Here is a 19732-nt window from a genome sequence, read left to right as displayed (position 1 = left end):
GAATCACAACATGGGCACACGTTCTTACATGGCAATGATCAGGTGTTTTCTTGAGACAGGTCATGGATTCTCTAATTAGCCACAGCCCCTACCTGGCCCACTTACATGCTTAATTCCCTATAACAGTTGCATTCATAATCCCTGATAAGGCCTCTAGAATGTCAGAGCTGGAAGGGGCTTTCACAGTTACATAGTTCTAACCTCTCAGTTTCTAGTTGAAGAAATGGAGCCCTGTAGAAGAAAAGACTTTCCAGAGTCATGTGGCCTAGCCAGGACTAGCACCAGGTTTCCTGCTAGGTCAGTGGGCCATCTTTCCATCAGAGCTCTTTGGTACTTCACAACTGAGCCACCATGGAGAGAGAGAGAGTGAGCCAGGAGATCTCGCCTTGCTTCAAGTCCTACTCTCCGCCATCTACAGATGAATTTGTGATGTGTGTGCTCTGAGGTCTGAGAAACTAGGGCCCTGACATATAAATTGTGTCTGACACCATCCTCTAGCAACAGCTCAAGACTCCACAAAAACTCCAGGGAGGGAAGCAGATCCCCGTCACCCAGAGTCAGGATGGTGTCCTAAGGCTCAGGATATTGTTGGGGTTAGAAAGGGTGTTGACCCCTCCCACTCTGGCTACTTTGAGAACCCATGAGTAAAAGCCAAGAGTAAATGAGAATGTATTATGTAAAGTAGCACCCTGAAAATCCTAATGGCGTAATACAAAAGTTTATTTCCTGCTCAGTAAAGTCCCAGACAGAAGTTCCTGATCAGTGGGTGGATCTCCTCCTGGTCATGATGTAGGGACTCAGGATCTTTCCAGCTTCTGGTTCCACCATCTTCATGTGGCTCCCTCGGTTTCTGTGGAAGGGGAAAGATCACAGGGGAGTGGCTGGTCTTTACGAGCCTATAAATGACATTTATCACTTCTACTCCCATTCTATTCAGTCATATGTCCACACCTAACTGCAAGGAAATCGGGGAATTAATCTAGCTCTGTGCCTAGGAGGAAGAAGAGATGGCTGTGGTCAACAGCAAGCCAGCCATTGGAGACACATGTCTTCATGGCAGCACACAGTGCATGTGTGCATTCAGGCACAGACAAAGGTGGATATCAGAGGGGAGGAAGCTGAGTCTATATCAGAATGGCTAAAGCACAGTTTTTCCCTCTTTCTTTCCATTCTCACATCATTTTTCTGGGATTAGATTTACTTTAGTTTCCCCTGGACTACTACAAAGATAGTCATGCCTCCAACTGACGCCCTACCCCAGCCATGCCCACTTCCCATGCACCACTCACAAAGTTGCCAGAATGATCCTTCTGGGGCTAAGGGAATCCATCTTTAAGATCAAATGGCTCATGTCAGTTGGTTTAGAAGGGCGGAGAAGGGCCATAGTCCCTTCTTTTTCTTTTGAAAATAAAACAGTATGAAACCTTAACCAGGCAGAGCAGACATGTTGCTGAATAACTTATTTATATTAGCAAAGCATTCCTTATTTTTCAGTTATCATGGGATCCCAGTAGATGTTAAGGGGACTTCAATTAAAACCTTGATTAGAGGAAACAAGAACTATTAAAACTAGAGGAGCATTTATGCATTATTTAGTTCAATCACGACATTTTAAGATCTCATCTCTTATGTAGAGCAAGGTTCACCTGGATTTAGGAAAATCTCATATGGTGGTCTGTGTCTGATTCGTACCTCTCCAGTACCTCGATCTACCAATTATTCGCTCCTACTATCACATTGGCAAACTTTCTCTCATTCCTTATTCTTTCCCCAGCTTATAAGCAAGTTTAAGTATCTTCCATCTTAAATCTTCCCCTCCAGAAACCCCTCCGGCTCTTTCCAATCTAACTTTCCTCTATACTCTCCCAATGTTGTTTTAAAAAAATTTTATTAAGTTTATTGGGGTGACATTGGTTAATAAAATTATATTGGTTTCAAGTGTACAATTCTATACTACATCATCCGTATGTTTCATTGTATGTTCACCACCCAAAGTCTAATCTCCTTCTGTCACCGTATATTTGACTCCCTTTACCATTTTCTACCTCCATCCCACCCCACTTTCTCTCTAACCACCATACTGTTATATCTGTGTGTATGAGTTTTTGTTTGTTTGTCTTATTCATTTGTTGCTTTCAGTTTTATATCCCACATATCAGTAAAATCATATGGTTTTCGACTTTTTCCATCTGACTTATTTTGTTTAACATGCTCAGGTTTCATCCCTGTTGTTGCAAATGGCAGTATTGCATCTCTTCTTATGGCCGAGTAATATTCCATGTGTATATATGTACCACCACTTCTTTATCCAATCATCTATCAAAGGACACCGGTTGTTTCTATTTCTTGGCCATTGTGAATAATGCTGCAATGAACACAGGGGTGCATATATCTTTACAAATAAATATTTTCAAGTTTTTCAGGTAGATACCCAGAAGAGCGATTGCAGGGTCATACAATAATTCTATTCTTAATTTTTTGAGGAACTTCCATTATCAATAAGACAAGAAATAATAAGTGTGAGGTTGTGGAGAAGAAGGAACTCTCCTGATGTTCTTATCTGATCTGCAAACCAACTCTATTCTTGCTGAAATCTGCGTCCAGTCATCGGAGTAGACTGCCTTCTCTGCCATCTTCGTTACTTTGCACATGCTTCTCCCTCTGTCTGGGTTGCCTTTTCCTCCCTTTTGCCACTACCGCCTGCCCCTACCACCGGTAACTCCTGGCCTTCCTTTCTGACTCAACATAGAGCTCAGGAAGCCTTTCTGAGTCAGCGCTCCTGGGTAAGAAGTTACTTCTCTGTAGCATTTATCACAGTCGAATTCATTATATATTTACTTGTCTTCCTCCCCGGAGCTCACAGACTGTCTTTTGCTCGGCATCCCTGGAGCCTGGCAATAGTAGGGACTCAATAAATAAAAGCTGACTGACTGGATTCACCTTAATTACACAGGATGAACTGGCTGTGTGTTCACTCTGCCTTTGGGGCTTCTTCTCCATGGGATTCTAATGTCTAGCTTATTTCGCCCAGTGGGTTGCTTGTCTGGAATGTGGGTGACTGAGGCTAGACATGGAAGAAAGAGGCCTTGTTCTGTGGAATTGAGCCCACTTCCCCCAAATGATAAGAGTCTTGGTCAATGTCAAGTCTGCAGGTATGGACAGGGGACAGAAATCTCCCCACTGCTTCCTACAAGGGCAGGGAATTTCTTCACTTTCTGGCTTCAGCCCATTTTATCTACAATTTTTTTCTGGGGCCTTGGACATTTGTGGGTCTCTTTTTTCCTATGGTGAGAAGGGCTGGACATGAACACCATCTGTGGTGCTTCCTGACCTGGGCCATAACTTGTCCTGAACCCGAATCTCCCTCTGAGTTCATGGACACATCAGGTTCTCCTCTGCTCTACACACTCCCTGCTCCCAGGCCTGCCATAAGCTCCACTCAGCGGGATTTGAGACTTCAGACTTGTTCAGTGCTAGGTTCCCCAAGCCAAGGCCTGACAGTGGTGAACATCTGATACTTGGTGAATGAATGAAAGTGTGAAAGGTCTCACCGTGTGTGTGTGTGTGTGTGTGGGTGTGTGTGTGTGTGTGTGTGTGGTGTGTGTGTGTGTGTGTGAGAGAGAGAGAGAATGAACCAGCATCTGGGCCAGCCACCAAGAAGTCTTTTACTCTTGTTAAAATTTGTTTTTGGCTCTGCCGATGGTTCTAGAATCTCTCATTTTGGCTCAGATTTTTCTGAGGTTGCTGGAGGCATCTTCTGTGCAAACCCCACAGTTCTACTTCCTCAAGGTCTTCCTGGAGCACTTGTAGGCTGGCCGATTTGTCCTGGTTTGTCAGGAACTTTCCTGATTTGGGTGCTGAAAGACCTACATCCTGAAAACCCCTCAGTCTCAGAGAAACCTAGAAGGATGGTCACCCTGATCACTTGTTTTTTCTGTGTCTCCTCAGGTCCACAATCTGCAGGAGCTCCGGCGAAGTGCGTCGCTGGCCACTAAGGTCTTTATCCAGAGAGACTACAGTGATGGGACCATCTGTCAGTTCCAGACCAAATTCCCCCCAGAGCTGGACAGCCGGGTAAGGACATCTTTTTCTAAACTTGGACCAAAGGCCATGATGGAACTGATGGACTTATTCAAGTGTATTTTTTTTTTCTAGTATAAAAATAATATATGACACATGTTTAGCCACTTCATGGGGGAAGAATTAAAAAAAAATTCTTAACACAGCGTTGCTGTTGCCTCATTGAAAGTTAAAGCTGAGGAAACCTCTGAGGTTTTCTAGCCCAGCAGCTTTCATATTTCAGTAGCACGAGAGCTTGTTAAATGTAAATTCCCGAGTCCTGTTGGAGGATGTTAGGTGTCATCAGAGATGCTAGCTCCGTTGTTGGACTGAGTTCAGGAACCTCCAAATTTTAGCAGCAGTTCTCAACCCCAGCTGCACATTAGTATTTTCTTAAAAAAAAATCCTGATGCCCAGTCCCTTCTTCCAGACTCAGCTTCTTGGGTATCTCATGGACGAATGGCCCATCGAAAGTCATCAGCTCTCTTTGCTTTTTGCTCCTGGGTCCAGGATATATGCAGCCTTTATCTTAAACTGCCATAGAACTGGCCTGGGTTTGGGGGAAGGCAGAGGGCAGACCCTCCCTGATCCTTTCATTCAGCAGCCCAGGCAGTGGGGTGTCTGGGCAATGAGTGTTACAGCTGAAGCCACAAGCACAAAGGATCTGTGGCATTTTTAAAGAAGCTGTCGGATGGCAGTGTGGCTGGAGTGGGGACTAAGTGAGGAAGAGAGTAAGAGATGGGCTTAGGGGGGGCCTGAGGATCTTACCTGGAGAGAGTTGGGAAGCTTGGGAAGCTCTTGATCAGAGCTGTAACATAGTCTGACTTTAACAGGCTCACTTAGCTGGGCTGGGGACAGGGAGACCAGTTAAAAGGCCAGAGAGATGATGGTTGCCTGGATCATAGAAAAGAGCTTTGATCGGTCCTCATTTGTGATGTGGAGATGATAGTCGTACCTTTCTGATAGAATCGTTGTGAGGATTAAATAAAAGACTACATTAAAAATGCCTGGAATGTGGAATGTGTTGAATAAATGTTAGCTATTGTGGTTATGGATTTAGGCAGGACAGCTTCCCAGTTGTCCAAACACATGGGGCTGTCACATTTCATGTAAACTCTTGGCTAGAAGGAAGTGTCCCCTCTTGGAGAGACACTCCTGAGGTCTCATTGAATGTCTCATGCAACTGGAGTCCCAACCAAACATGAAGAGACCCTGACAATTAGGTCCTGAGTTCTCTTACAGCCATCAGAACAGGGGATGGGGTGACAAAGTCACTGGAGTTCTAGCCTGATCCACTGGAGAAAATGTTCCTATCTAGAATATCGTAGGAGTTTCCCATTTCCAAGAGGCCAAGTAGCCACTCTTATCCTCATTTTATAGATGTGGAAACTGAGGCTAGAGTTGTTAAATCACCGGTCCAAGGTCACATAGCTAGTTGGCAGCCAAGTCTGGACTGAACCCCAGGTCTCCTGACAGCCAGTCCAGTGCCCTTTTGCTCTATGGGCACCTACAGCCTCTCTGGTCTTGCCTGTGTGCTGCCCCATTCCTGGTGTGGCCCCACCACAGCTACCCCCCAACCTGTGACTGTCCGCACTCTGGGGAGTCTGACCTCGGCCTGACTCCCTGTCCCTCTCTCCCTCCAGATTGAACGGCAGCTCTTTGAGGAGACGGTGAAGACCCTCAACGGCTTCTACGCAGAGGCTGAGAAGATTGGGGGCAGCTCCTACCTGGAGGGCTGCCTGGCTTGTGCCACGGCTTACTTCATCTTCCTCTGCATGGAGACCCACTACGAGAAGGTGCTCCTCTCATCCCCCGCATCCCCTCCTCCAGGGATCTCCTCCTGCCCCCGCTCACCCTCATCGACTCCCCCTCCCTGCAGGTTCTCAAGAAGATCTCCCGCTACATCCAGGAGCAGAATGAGAAGATCTTTGCCCCTCGAGGCCTCCTGCTAACGGACCCTGTGGAACGTGGAATGAGGGTTGTATCCTTCCTGGCTGATCTGTGTGGGGGCAGAGCTGCCAACCAGTGGGGTCTGCAGTAAGGCTGCCAGGAAATGGGGCCACCCTAGAGGCCTCTGCTCAGGGTTTTCCTAGGATTCCCCACCTCTCGGGTCACTGAACCCCCCTTCCCTACCATAAGCAATTGGTGCTGTTTGTGAATTTCAGAGTTTGCTTTTATTTATCAAGCTGCATTTAATCGGTGCTTAATAATGCCAGATATATTAAGTGCTTTGAAACAATGGATTCATGTAATTCTCACAACACTCCTATAAGGTAGGTAACTGTTATTATTCCCCTTTATGATGAGCACATGGTACTTAAATCACTGGCTCAGGGTCACCCAGCTGGTGAATGTCAGAGCCAGGATTGAGCCCAGGCCCACTCTGAACTATGAGGCTATAATGCCCCTCAAGGAATATGCAAATCTCCACCTACATTTACATGTCCATGATCTCATGCAATCCTCATTTAATCCCTTGTGGTAAGTCCGGTGGTCCCCCTTTCACAGATTAAAAAAACGAGGTCTTGGTGGGAGGCTGGCTGGGGTAATAGGCCTGCTCACTCCGCCTGGTCAAGGTGTGCATGCTCTCCTCCCCTAGTCAGCAGCAGCAAGAGGAGAATGATTAAAAAGTAAACGTTACTGGAAAATTAAGAAGAAAGAGTAAGGAAAACACAAATGCCAGACTCAGTTTACAACGTCCAGCGAGAGGTGCTTCTTGTTATCGAGCCCGTACTGTGTGCCAGGCGCCGGCATGTGTCGCTTCATTTAAGCCTCGCAACGACTCCAAGATTTTATTATTATCTCCATTTTACAGATGTGATAACTGTGGGGTAAAAAGGGAAGTGACTGGTCTAAAGTCACATAGCTTGAGGGTGGGCAAGTTGGAATTTGAACTCAGAACCCCAAAGTCTTCGCATGTCCCATACAGTAACACCACCTCCTGAACATATTGTGTCCTGGGATTCGGTAATTAGACCCTCTAGAATGTGCGCTTCTGACCCTGGCTGTGTGTCCTCCCCACGCCCAGCCCTGCAAGTCCCCATGCCTGAGCCGAGTGTGTGCATGGGGGGGCGGGGCTCGGGGTCTCCAGGCCTCCAAGTCCTCTCTTGCCTCCACCAGCCGGTTCCTGTCCACCCCTGCTGGCAGCTGGCAGCCCTCCTTAACACTGCCCCAGATCGAGATCTCCATCTACGAGGATCGGTGCAGCAGTGGCAGCTCCAGTAGCGGCAGCAGCAGCGGCAGTGGCAGCAGTGGTGGTGGGGGTGTTGGGGCGGGAGCCCGGTGACTGGCCGAGAGTCCCTGCAGGGAGGTGTATGGCCGGGCAGATGGCCTTGCAGACCTGAGAAGGCTGCGATACCAGAGTACTCGCTTCTGAGTTATTCTCTGGGTTCACCTGCTGCCTGGGGTGGGAGGGAGGGCGGCTGGCCTAATTTACTGCAGGCCATCAACCTGTGACCCTTACCCCTCCCTCCCTGGCAGGATGGTCCACTTCCTGACCTGGCTCTTCTCCATGGGGCTGGACTAGGTCACAGGGAGGCTGGGGTGGGGACGACACAATCTGGACAGCTTCTTTCTTCTGCAACTCCTCTCCCCATACTTTGCAGGGGGCCAAGTTCTGTCACACAGAGAATTCCCATCCTGCATGATTTCTCATCCCAAATCCCAGGTCCACCAGGACTCTCTCCTTTCGGGGTCCTGCTCCCCATTGCTGTCTTCCAGTGTCTGTGCTTCCTGATGCTCCCACAGGGCATCTGCTTGTCTATGATCCTGCATCCACATAATCTGAGGTCTGGGGAGACGAGAGTGGCCCAACTATGGGCGCCATGGTGGAGAGCTGTTCAGCCCCCTCCTAAACTCTTCCAGACTGGTGGCTTCCCTGCCCTCCACCCAAAGCCTGAAGCCATCTTGGCCTTGTCAAGAAGCATCCAACTCCTGAGACTTTGCAGGCCACCAGGCGCTGGTCATGGGATATGCAGCCTGGGGCTCTGGGAGGTTATGTGAGGGTCTGGAGAAATGCTTAATGGAGAGATATAGCCTTGGGGGACTTGGACCTCGAGAAAAGGAACCAACTTCCTGATGTTAGAACCTGCATGTATGTGAGAATGAGTGTGTGTGTGCATGTCGGCGTATGTGTGAGTGCACCATGAGAATAAATGCACATATGTGTAGGTACGTGTGAGTACACGTGTGAGTGCACCTGTATGGGCATATGCGTACACACGTGTGAGTGCACCTGTGTGTGAGCGCACTTGTATGTTCTCCTCAGCTGCTAGGCCAATCACTGCCCCTCTCTGCATTCTGTTTTATCTTCATGTGCGATGGTCCGCGGCTGCTTCCTTGTGTGGGTCCAGCCTGTCTCCCTGTAAATAAATGTCCTAATGCCCCTCGCTCCTTGTCTGGGGCTGCCAGCTTGGCTCTTCTTCCTGTCCTCTCCTCCTGCCCTAGAAGGTTCTCCTCACCTTCTGACTATTGTGTACATTCTAGCAGAAGAGAAGTTGGGGTTCTAGGAGAGCAGAGCCAACCTTCCAGGGCCTTCCATGCCCCTCTCTCAGCCCCCCATGACGAGGCAACAGGGCCACAGACACTGCATATTAAGCCTGCTCAGGCTCCGGGGCTCTCGAAGGCTGTGAAAGCCAGGCTTCCTTGAATGTTCAAAAGAGCAGACAACCTGCAGGGGAAAAGGCAAACTCCTTTCTTGAAAGGAAAGAGGGGCATCCAGCCAGTGAGTCCCCGGATGCTGAGGCCTGGTAGTCCAGTGGAAAGGAAGCCGCCCCATCCTGGTGTCCTGAGGATGGACAGGAGGAGGTTGCCCGCCTCAGCTGGCAGGAGGTGCTAAAAGTGGGTGTGAAAGACCAGCAGCTGCAGGTAGCTTTCTGGAACCAAAGAGGGGCCAGATTTCCTTTTGCACACAGGAGCAATGTGTGGAAAGGAGGTGCTTACCCAGAGTGCTGGAGAGGGCGGCCCAGCCCCTGAGCCTAAGTGGGTCCTGGTCCAAGAATCGCCCCAGAGAGCTGCAGCCCAGTGGGCTCTGCCACGGCCCCCTAAACCCCTGGACCCAGCCTGTGCCCACCCTGGCCCATTCGGTGGCTGGGCCTTATGTCTGACCTGTGTCTCTCCCATGGGGTGGCTGGGCACAGGTGATGCAGTGGCCTTTTATTTTATTATTTCTTTTTCCAATAAAAGGACTTGTCTAGCTCAAGGCTCTGTGCTTCTTCTCTCCGCATGGTGATGGGGGTCAGTTCCATGCCCCAGGACCACCGGGAGGGATGCTCAGCTGCCCACCTACTTCACATTGAGGAGGCGGGGCTGAGTGTGTTCCTGAAGAGGCAGCAGGCCTGACACCACGGGACGGACCCTGTCTTCTTGGAGCTTGTGGTCTAGTGGGGAGGCAGACATTCCAGATCATCTGCAGCTTATATGGAGCACTTACGGCCTTGGATGTGGAGAACAGGTTGGATTGAAAGCCAGGTCGAAAGTAATACATTAATTCAATAAATACCCATTTCTTGACCTCTTACCATGGGTTGGGCCCTGTTAGGTGTTGGATCACAGTTCACTCAGTTCTAAACACTCAGTTCTAAAGACTAAAAACATATGTGTGTGTTGGAACCTAGCAGAGTTGTGCCTTGGATTTTATAAAACTAAACACTTTTATAAAACAAAATAATACCTACTGTGTGCCATACTTTGTCTTGGATTTTATAAAACTAACATTTTTATGAAATTAAATAATACCTACTATGTGCCATGTACTTTGCTAAAACCATATGCTAAAGCTCGGACGGGATTTCAAGATCATCCAAATGAGGCAGATGGGAGGCCCAGAGAGGGTGAGTGACTGGTCCCTGGTCACACAGACGACTGATGATAGTGCCAAGTTTAGAACCAAGGTCTGACCCAGTGGTCACTCTGACACCAAAGAGATGGCACGAAGATGGAAGTTGCTTGAGGCTGCAGGGAGGCTGGGGTCACACACTCAGTTCTTTGAGCCAAGAGACGATCTCCCCAGACTCTGGGACAACAGCTACGGTCTCTGAGTAGAGATTTAGGGAGGGAGTTCCTTCTAGGTGGTGCTGAATGAGACTCTGGGTAGCTTTCATGCTTATACTGACTGCTCCTAAGGGGCAGCTGAGCCTTTGCCTGAGCCATGGGGCAGGCTGGACTTGCTGTCTCTGCTCAAACCGGGGGTATGCGGAGATTGTCACAACTGAAGCTGTTTCAGTAGGTTCATTCTGTCTGTCCTGTTTGCAACTACATTACGTTACATTAATAATAATAAAATGACAGGAGCTAACATTTACTTAGCACTTACTCTGTGCCATGCACTAGGCGAAGACTCTCCATAGTTTATCATTCAATCCTCACAGCAAGCCGCTACCTTGTGGACTATTATTCCCATTTTACAGATGGGGAGACTGAGGCTCACGGAAGCTAAGTAACTTGCCCAAAGTTATACAACTGGGAAGTGGAAGAGCTTGGCTTTGAATCTAGACAGTTAGACTCCGGACTCTAGGGAAGATGATAGATCCAGCTTCAGTGATCCCTCCAGAAGCTTAAAGTCCTCAGTTATCCTAGGGTTAGGAGTTGGCAGGTTCCCAGGAAAGGACTTAGTGCTGTTCCTGGCCTCCAAGGCAGGGCTGGTACTGCCAAGCCCAGGGCATCATGGGAATGTGTCTGGGCTGTGCTCCTCATGGTTGTGCAGGGCCCATAGGGGCAGTCTTGTGAGGGCTTCTCTGCTTGGCTTTCCTCTGTTGGCTCAGTTATGGGGAAAGTGGCCTCTCTTCTGCGTCTGGTTGCAGCCATGTGCCTGCATCCCCCTTGTCAGTCAGAGACAGGCTTTATCAGGCACCGGGGAGCACAGAAAACCCCAGGCAGCTCAAGGCTGCTGCTTCCAGCTCATTGCCTCTGGGACTCCACTTTCTGGCTTCCTTTTGGTCAAAGGCAGGGTAAACTGTGTGAAAATCAGTTTACAGGAGCTTGTGGTGCCCCCGAGCGGCGGAATTGTAAATTGCACCCAGGAATCAGAGCTATTCAGCTGTGAGAAACTTCCCCTTGACTCCCAAACCAGCAGCCGTTCCCACCTGCAAGGACTTTACTGTGGCTTCAAGAGACGCGGGGTAAAGGTGGAGTCCGCTTGGTGGTGACTCTTTCTCTCTACAGCCATCTTCTGGGGTGCTGCCTTTCTCCTGGAGGTGTATGTGTGTTGTGGGGTGATCTTGGCAGCCTAGGACACCCCACCTCCCTTCTCCAGAGCTCCGGAAGGACTTACAGTGAGGAGGGTCTCAGCAGGAGGCACCTCCACCTGGTTTTGGCTTTACTGTTCACCAAGGATGAAGGCAGTGCAAATGCCACTCCAAGTCAGACCCGAACTGGAGCTCCAGCTTCATGACAGTAGCAGGTGGCGAAGCCTCAGTTTCCCCAGTTGCAAAATAGGGATACTAATGCTTTATAGAATTGCTTAGGACAGTACTTCTCATGCTTGGCTGCAATCGATGTCACCTGGAGAGCAAGAACAACTGCCGATGCCTGGTCCTATCCCCAGATTTCATTGTTCTGGGGTGCGGCCTGGGCATCAGTTTTTCAGGGTTCCCCTGGAGGTTCTAGTGTAAAAGGCGAGGTTGAGAGCCCCTGGTTTGGGCGGTACCTAGAGCTGGTGAGTTTTTTCATAAGCCTCTGAACATGTGTGACACATGAATAAAAAGTTTATGGGTTCCATGGAAGCAGCCAGACACAAAATGAATATGAACGCTAAGATTCCACTTCTAAAAAATTCTAATACAGGCAAAACTAATCTGTGGCACTAGAAGTCAGGATAGCAGCTGCCCTGAGGTGGGGTGTAGTGAATGCAAAGGGGCCTGGGTGCTTATGATATTCTGTTTTTCGAGCACAGTGCCAGTTGTACAGGTGTGCTTGCTTCAGAATTCGTTGAGCTGTACACTTAAGATTTGTGTATTTTTCTGTATGTATGATACGTTTCAATAAAGTTTACCAAAAAAAGTTTATTGGCTCCAAAATAGAAAAAGCAAGCACAAAATCGAAATTACTGATTTATTACATAGCTACACAATATAACATCGTGTCAAACAGTCAACTGCAATTCAACTCAGCCAGTGTGTATGTATTTATAATTTAATATGGGTTGGGATGTATATGAAAATATTTGATCCGATGAGGGGTGGGACATTCAAAAGTGAAGGTCCTTAGTGCTTAAGAAAATCTTAAAACAGTCCAGGTTTATACCAGGAGTTCTTATCACCTTGACTCTCTTGTACTTGTATGCAAAATGATGTAACGTTGCCTGGGGAAGAGAATCCATAGCTTTCGGGAGATTCTCAGAGGGGTATGTGACCCCCCCACATCCAAAAGGTTGAGAACTGGTTTTAAGGAGGCGGTGAGAAACTGGCCGTGAACGTGCCTGGCATGAAATAGGTGTTCAGTCATGTCAGTTCCTTCCTTCCTTTCAGAGTCCCGCCTTCTCAGGTTCCCTCCTGACCCTTCTCAGATGACTGTGGGAAGATTTATTCTCTTAGCAGCGCCCAGGGAAGATTGTGCCGAGCTCACAGCTCTTCCTCTAAGAGGCCGTTTTAAAGGCCCATCTTTTCAGCATCTGCTGGATGGCCGAACTTGGCGTGCAGCATCCTGGAGCTGCACTGGGATTTGTGGTTCCAAATCAGCGATGATGGAGGAGGTGGAAGAGTATGAAGGCAATCAGAGGGCTTGCCTTCTGTGGACCCTCAGGAATTCACTTAACTGTCCTGAGTCTCAGTACTGTCATTTGTGAAATGAGAGCATTATGAGAATGCATCTTTGTAAACGATAGTCTGTTTCTCCAATGTAAGATATTATTGTTATTGCTGAAGTTACACTTACACCTCATTATATGATGTCCTCACGACATAGATTTATAGCAAGGTTTCAGATTCTTGCATAGAGTAAACAGACATTTATCCAAGGGTTCACTGATTCCCTAATATATGCCGGGAATATTCGTGTACATTAGTATTCCATTTAGTTCTCTAACACTCTGGTGGGTGGTTATATCTGAATCCTTATTTTATAGATGAGGAAACTGATGTCCCAGGTGGTTAGGTAGCTTGACAAACACCCACGGCTAGTAAGTGTCAGAACAAAGACTTAGACCTAAGTGTCCAACTCAAATCCCAGTCTCATTCTGCCAGTGTGTCACAATCAGATGAAAGAATCGTTCTACCTGGATTGAGTCATAAAGACAGATTTCAGACCCAGAGACAAGCACGTGAGCAAATACAGACACAGACAAATTAGCTTTGTAGGGGCATGAAGGAACTAGTTATTTTGGAGTAATTCAGGTTATTGATTTCCAGGATGGAAAAGTGATTGGGGACCAGCTACCACCCGAGAGCAGTGCTGAGTAAGACCCCGGAATGGGGAAATGTCATACACAGCTTACAAGATGTCGTGTATAGTGATGGCCTTCTCCCTCTGCCCACACCCAGTTCCTTGGTAAACGCAGATGGTGGGGATCTTATCTTACTCATTTCCACCACTGCCCTCCCCCTGCCCCAAGTGCTTGTCACAGTGCCTTGCCCTTGGCAGGTGAATGGGAAGTGTAGCCCATTACAGGCTGGCAGGAAGAGATAAGAATGTACAGATGTGAAATCATCAGGATGCTGGGGCAACATGCCACTGAGAAGTAACTTAGGCAGAGGCAGACAGGTGAGTAGTCACTGAATGATATAATACAATGGCAAATGGTCACCGAATAACTCAATTAAAGAGTAGCAGCAGTGAACCCAAGCCATCCCCTGCACTGGGCAGCTGCTTTTAGTAATGTTGTCCTGGCTGTGGTCTCGTGGCTGAGCTTATTATCTCCACCTGTCCTGGGAGGGGAGGGAAGGAAACGTGCATCCCACTCCACTCAGCCCCTGCCTGGTGTTCCCTAAATGCCATTATTTTGAGGTGGCTGAGTGCTTTGACTGGAAAGTCTGGACCTGTAGCCCCAGAGACTGAAGTACCATGGGCAGATGTATGTATGTACGTATGTACGGATGAATGGATGGGTAAGTGGATGAATACAGAGAAGATGGGTACAAGGAGATGGATCAGAGATGAGCGAGAGGGCTGCCTGGCTTGAGATGGATGCTCGCAACCCTCGAGAGGCAGGTGAATAGATGGGTACCAACTGGCCCTGTGCTCCCCAGTGCAGATCTAAGTACAGCACCAGAGCTCACCACAGCGAAGATGCTCTGTAACCAAGTCCCTAAATGAACAATTTACAAATACAAATATCTGTATTTGTAACTCTAAGTGATGGATGTGTCTTCTTGGGAAGGATTCTTATAGGTCTAACGTCACCCCGGTTAATGATTTATGGATATTTGTGAAATCGGGCACCACTAGAAGTGAAACCAAGAAGTGAAAGGACCTGGAACAGATTCTATAATAATATCTGCATTTTATCAATCCAAGGACTGCACCGAGCACTGAGCACCTGACATGCCTTGTCTCCATGAAGCCTCACAATAGCTCAATGGGGTTGTTATGTCTCCTTTATCCATTGTGTTATGTGTTACTTTTCTTTATCCATTTTGTGGATAAAGAAACTAAGGCCCAGAGAGGAGAAACAGCTCGTTGAAGGTCACTTACAGCGTGTTTAGGTGGTGTCTGGGATTCAAGCCTTAGTCCATCTGATCCCAGAGTCTCAAGAGTGAAGAGAAAAATTTTAAGGATAGATGGAAGGAGGGAGACAGAGAGGGACGGAGGGCTGTAACTATTTTCGGGACAGCTCTCTAAGAATGTGGCATTTTGGCACATGAGACACCTTCTGCATTGGGGTGAGGCTTTGAGATCTCCCAGTTTCCTTCCCTTTCTTTCCTTTCTGCTTCTGCCTTCAAGGCCTGTAATCTTGAGCCCAGGAACTGAAAGTGCAGAGAAGGTGTACACGGGGTTTACCTTTCTCCCTTCAGCCTAAGCTTGTCCCTTTGCCACTGTCCCCACGAGCAGTTGGGGGTACTCAACTGTGCTTTTCTCCTTCCCCAGGAGCTCAGCACCCAGGTCTGGGTGGGTGTGGGGAGAGTTAGCCCTTAGATCTTGTGTGTGTGTGTGTGTGTGTGTGTGTGTGTGTGTGTGTGATTCTGGGGGACAAATCCTTAGCTGTAAGAGGAGAATGAGCCACCTTTACAGGTATTATCTGGGCCCCAGACTTTGCTTCTTGCAAGCAGGCAGGAAATCAGACCATGAAGTGCTGGGCAGGAACTTTCAGGGAAGGAAGGACAAGATGCACCTTCTGTCCCCACCCTTATCCCCTATGCTCCTGACCCTGCCCGCAGCCTCCCTTCATCCAGCTGAGAAGGACCCTCTCTGAACCTGGCACCTTCACTCAGGTCTTTCATCCTGGCCGTGCTCCATGGTCCAGGTGTGGTTCCTCTGTTCACTTGGTGGGTGCTTACCCTGACTCTGATTCTGTGTCAGCACAATGGAAAGAACAGTGCTGTCCCCCGATATTTCTGAAGTTGTTGATACAATTGTGCTTCTGAAATACTTGAGCGTTCTGGAGAGAGGGCAGAGTGAGCAAGAAGGCACCAGGCAGGAGTCAGATTCCTGGCTAGGCTGTGGTCCTCAGAAAGCCACTGCTCTTTTCTGGGCCTCAGTTTCCCCATTTGAAAAGGATGGGGCATGACTAGATGACTTCTCAGGTGCCTCTGGATTTAGTGACCTTGGATTCTGTGATGGCCAAGGGCCCAATTCCCAGACGAGTTTACTAGCTCCCAGTGACCCCTGCTCCATCCAGTCCAGTCGATGCCAAGTCCTCCCTGGTTGGTTTGCCTTTTTTTATGATTATCCTTTTTGAGAGTGGAACCACATGAGAACTAAGCTGAGCACATCAGCATAGGCCCCAGGAGGGTTTGCTCTGCTCCGTTATGGGCATTTTTGGTCTCGAGGTCCCTTCCCTGTGAAGCTGTCAGCTCCCTGTGGGCAGCCAGTGGCCCCCATATCTCTCTCATTGCAGACTGCCAAGTGACCTGGGCTGCAGCGGGTATGGCACATGAGCTATGGCACTGAACAGACCCAGCTGCAACCTGAACTTTGCTACTTAATAATATATTGATAACATTTCTAATTTATTGGGGGATTACATGTGCTAGTTAAGTGTTTTATACCATCTTGTTTCACATAATAACTGAAAGGTGGGTATCATCCCCATTTTACAGATGAGAAAACTGAGGTTGAAGGACAGGTCACCTTTTTAAGTCTTTGCTCAAATGCCTCTTTTTCAGTGAGGCCCGTCCTGAACAACCCCATTTAGAATGGCATTCTGCCTCTATCCCAGCATCCCGATTTGCCTTCATGCTGCTTTTCTACACTCTCCCCTGTAAATAGCACTTATCGCCTCCTAAGGCTCTCTATATTTTACTTATTATGTTGTGTAGTGTCTGCCATATGTCACCAGGGCATTCAGGAATCTTTGCCGGTATTGTTCACAGATGTATATCCCGAGCCACTAGAACAATGCCTAGCTCTTAGTAGGTGTCCAGTCAGTGTACACCGAGTGACAACTGGTTAAATAATTTGCCCAGATATCAGTTACCTGAAGATTGCACCCCATAAGGTTTAAGAACACGGGCTTTAAAGCCAGATAGTTGCCGGCTTGAATCACAGTTTTTTATACTTAACTAGCTGTGTGACCTTGAGCAACTAATTCTTTCTGAGCCTCAGTTTCTTTGGTAATAAAATAGACTAATAACATTTTTTTTTTCTCCTGGGGTGGGTGTGGGGATTAATGGAGACACATATGTAAAGTTCTCGGCATATGGCAGGCGTTCTGTAAATGTTAGCTCCTGTCCCCAGGAGGTTTTTTTTCCCTCTTCTTGCTTCTCATTCTTCTCTGATGGCCTACCCTTTGACCACTTTGCTGTTCAACAGCAGTTCTTCAAGAGGACAAGCCGATGAAGGAGGGGCCGGCATTATCTGTGGAGTTAACCAGCCCGTGCTCTCTTGCCTTCCCTCTTCCTCCTTCTAGAATGTGTCTGTTGCTAAGGAGACACAACATCAGCCCCTGACAGGATGTGGCTGGGGTCTGGCCCACACTGAAGGAGAGAGATGATGGCTGATCTTGAGGAAGGAGACATGGGAGGGACTTGGCTTGCCTCTTGGGTTGAGACTCTGAGTAGGAGTATCATTCTGGAATCTGCCAGAAAACCCCAGCTAGCTCCCTGAGAATATAAAGTGTTCGTCCTCCTGTCTCCATGTGGCTCTGGAGAGAGATGACCGATAGCCCCTTTCAGAGGCTGGAGTGAGGTTCCTGCTTGGGCCGCAGTCCAGTGGCGCTGGTAGGGTGTGATGCCCAGACCCTGGGAGGGGGCCATAGCAGCCAGAGTGATACATAATCAAACTCCTGGCCCTCAGAATGGCACCTCCCCAGAACAGGGCTGGCAACTGGGTAGATGCTCGAAGAGGCCCTGTGGGTGATTCACACTTCTGTGTCTGTGAAGGCTGGCCGAGCTGACCCCGTGAGGAAACAACACAGGCACTGCCATCTCTTCTTGCAGCTTGAATACGACTGTGGCGAGACTGTCTCAGATCCTGGGTCCTTTGGGGCCTCTGCTTCTTCTTTCCCCACCCATCCCTTCACCCTGGGCAGTATGAGAGATTGTAGCTTTTGTGTAACCAGTTAGCCACCCCGAATGAAGAAGGAAGACGCAGAGGTCAGAGCACAGGCTGGGGCTAGACTGCCCTGACCGAGTCCTCCCTCTGCCTGTCCCAGCCATGGGACTGAGGACAGAAGCCACTCAGCTTCTCTGTAAAACTGGGATAATTATAGCACTTGTCTTTTGGGATTGTTGTGAGGATTAAATGAGTTGATTCTTGTAAAGAGTTTAGATCCCACGCAGACACGCCGAGCTCACTAAGTAAGTATAAGCTGTTATTGTCATTTTAGGGGTACATTCCTAGGAAGAGGAGTATTCTTGGGCAGAATAAAAAGGTATTATTATTATCATTATTATTAGTCTTGAAAAAATGGGAAGCTCTGGTGATGCTGGCCCATCTGCCTGCTCTGCTAGAGTGAGCTGAGGCTGCCCCCTTCAGATGGGGCACAGCTTCTCCGTTTGCATAATCCCTTCCAGGCCCATCCCAATATTGGTCAGCCCCAAGAGCGTTTGCTATTTTCGTTACAAACTCAAGTCCAGCATAAGCTAATAAAGATGTCAGGAGCCCGAGTGGAGCTAGGGGACAAAGAATTGTCTGCCGAGAAGGAGAAGGCAAGGGTTGAGGCCCCATGGGTCTCAGAGGAAGAGGCATTAGAAGAAAGTGGCGGATAGGAATCCTGAACTTGGCTGGCTTGGGTACAGCTCTGCACCCACACATTTGTGGCTGGTTCAGCATAGGCCTGGACTCCTGGCCCCCTGGCAATGCCCCCTGTTATTTTGGGGCAGGTAATATTGATTTGATTCAGCCTTGCCTTCTCTCTGTATCTTTTAGCTTCATATTTCTTCCAATACAACAACATCTTGTGGGGCAGGGGACTTGTCTCCCTCATTGGAGAGACTTTGTTACATTCTTCATAAGAAGGACCCAGTGCTTGTCGTGCAGGAGTTTCTCAATGAATGCTTGTTGAATAAATATATGAATAAATGCAGAGACCTTGCTTGCTGGTATAGCAACCCCCAAATTTAGCTAGACCTTTTAGAAAGCCCTTGAGTCCCATTCCTATCCCTCCACCTGGCTGGAGGAAGGCAGTGTGGGGACAGCAACCATTCCATTTTCACTTACTACCGTATGCTCAGAGCCTAGCTCTCAGTACTTGGCACATGGTAGGTGCTCAACAAATATTTGTTGAATGAATGAATAAATAAACGTAATGGAAAGCCTTCTTACCCTGGAGTTGGGATATTGTAGTTGTGCTCTTAACAGCTGGAAGATTTTGAACTTCTCTTTGTAACTCATTTAGTCCCATACACCACATAGGATAAAATATCACAAATATGGCCTGTTATAAGAAACTCAATGTGCAAGGATTCATAGTTGTTTCGTATAAGCCACCCTATGAAGTTTGCTGTCACCCCGAATCTCCTGATGTCCTTGGCAGGATGTCTCATAGTCCTGTCCTTTATTTCTCAGGCTGTGTGTGCAGCCAGTCAATGGACTCTGTTATCTTGTCATTTACCATTGCATTTGGAACCACTGCCTCTGTGGGTTTTGGGTTTTACTTATCTTACTATCTTAGGCACACTTGTTCATTTCTTAAAAAGGCAGCATCTTTCGGAATGACTAGGGAATAGCCTGAACAGTGACAGCGCTGTCTGTGACTCTCCTGACAGGATGGTGTGGTGGGAGAGGGCTCTAGCCCTGGCTCGGGGACCAGCTGGCTTTGTGACCTTGGGCAGATCACTTTATCTCTCTGAGCCTCATTTCTGAGGCCCTTTCAATCTTTAATTCTGTATCAACACACAGGAGTGGGCTTCCCAGAAGTGGAGCGATTTTTAAGTTGCTGTATGCTTTTCTGTGAAATTGTAGCTGTTTTTATTTTAAAACTTTTCATTTAAGCTCCTATTCCAAGAGTAAAAATAGCACGAGCTATGAGGAATTCATATTTTGTGATTTATTGGGCGTATTATTATTATATCAGAAAATGGTAGTGTTTTTTTTGTTGTTGTTGTTAACTATGTTTTAAAAAGGGTTGCTGCATTCTAAA

The 19732-nt window shown here is 47.9% G+C and overlaps 2 protein-coding genes across 5 annotated transcripts in view; one reads left to right on the top strand and one right to left on the bottom strand.

Annotated features, from left to right (window-relative positions):
• GOLGA7B (golgin A7 family member B) overlaps positions 1–7466 on the top strand; it is a 31099-nt gene extending 23633 nt beyond the window's left edge. Inside the window, exons 3-6 of the mRNA XM_039871577.1 lie at positions 3949–4074; positions 5703–5855; positions 5939–6040; positions 7235–7466. Of these exons, the coding sequence (XP_039727511.1) occupies positions 3949–4074; positions 5703–5855; positions 5939–6040; positions 7235–7345 (492 nt within the window). The 3' untranslated portion in view covers positions 7346–7466. The remainder of the gene's footprint in view (positions 1–3948; positions 4075–5702; positions 5856–5938; positions 6041–7234) is intronic.
• The window catches only part of CRTAC1 (cartilage acidic protein 1), a 149574-nt gene continuing 130551 nt past the window's right edge, over positions 710–19732 (bottom strand). The window contains exons 15-16 of one of the 4 annotated variants that reach the window (XR_005654710.1): positions 6495–6654; positions 710–850 (exon numbers count right to left, since the gene is read on the bottom strand). Coding sequence is in view for 3 of the 4 variants with exons in the window: in XM_039871574.1 (XP_039727508.1) it covers positions 13227–13270 (44 nt within the window). In the remaining variant the exon portion in view is untranslated. Of the gene's footprint in view, positions 851–6494; positions 6655–12094; positions 13271–19732 lie in introns of those variants that run through there. The other 3 variants (XM_039871576.1, XM_039871574.1, XM_039871575.1) reach the window with 3 other exon arrangements.

The sequence above is a fragment of the Pteropus medius genome, unplaced genomic scaffold, assembly GCF_902729225.1.
Source record: "Pteropus medius unplaced genomic scaffold, Ma_sr-lr_union100, whole genome shotgun sequence".
Taxonomy (NCBI): Eukaryota; Metazoa; Chordata; class Mammalia; order Chiroptera; family Pteropodidae; genus Pteropus; species Pteropus medius.
Note: the sequence above shows the minus strand (reverse complement) of the source record. Positions and strands in the feature narration are given on the sequence as shown.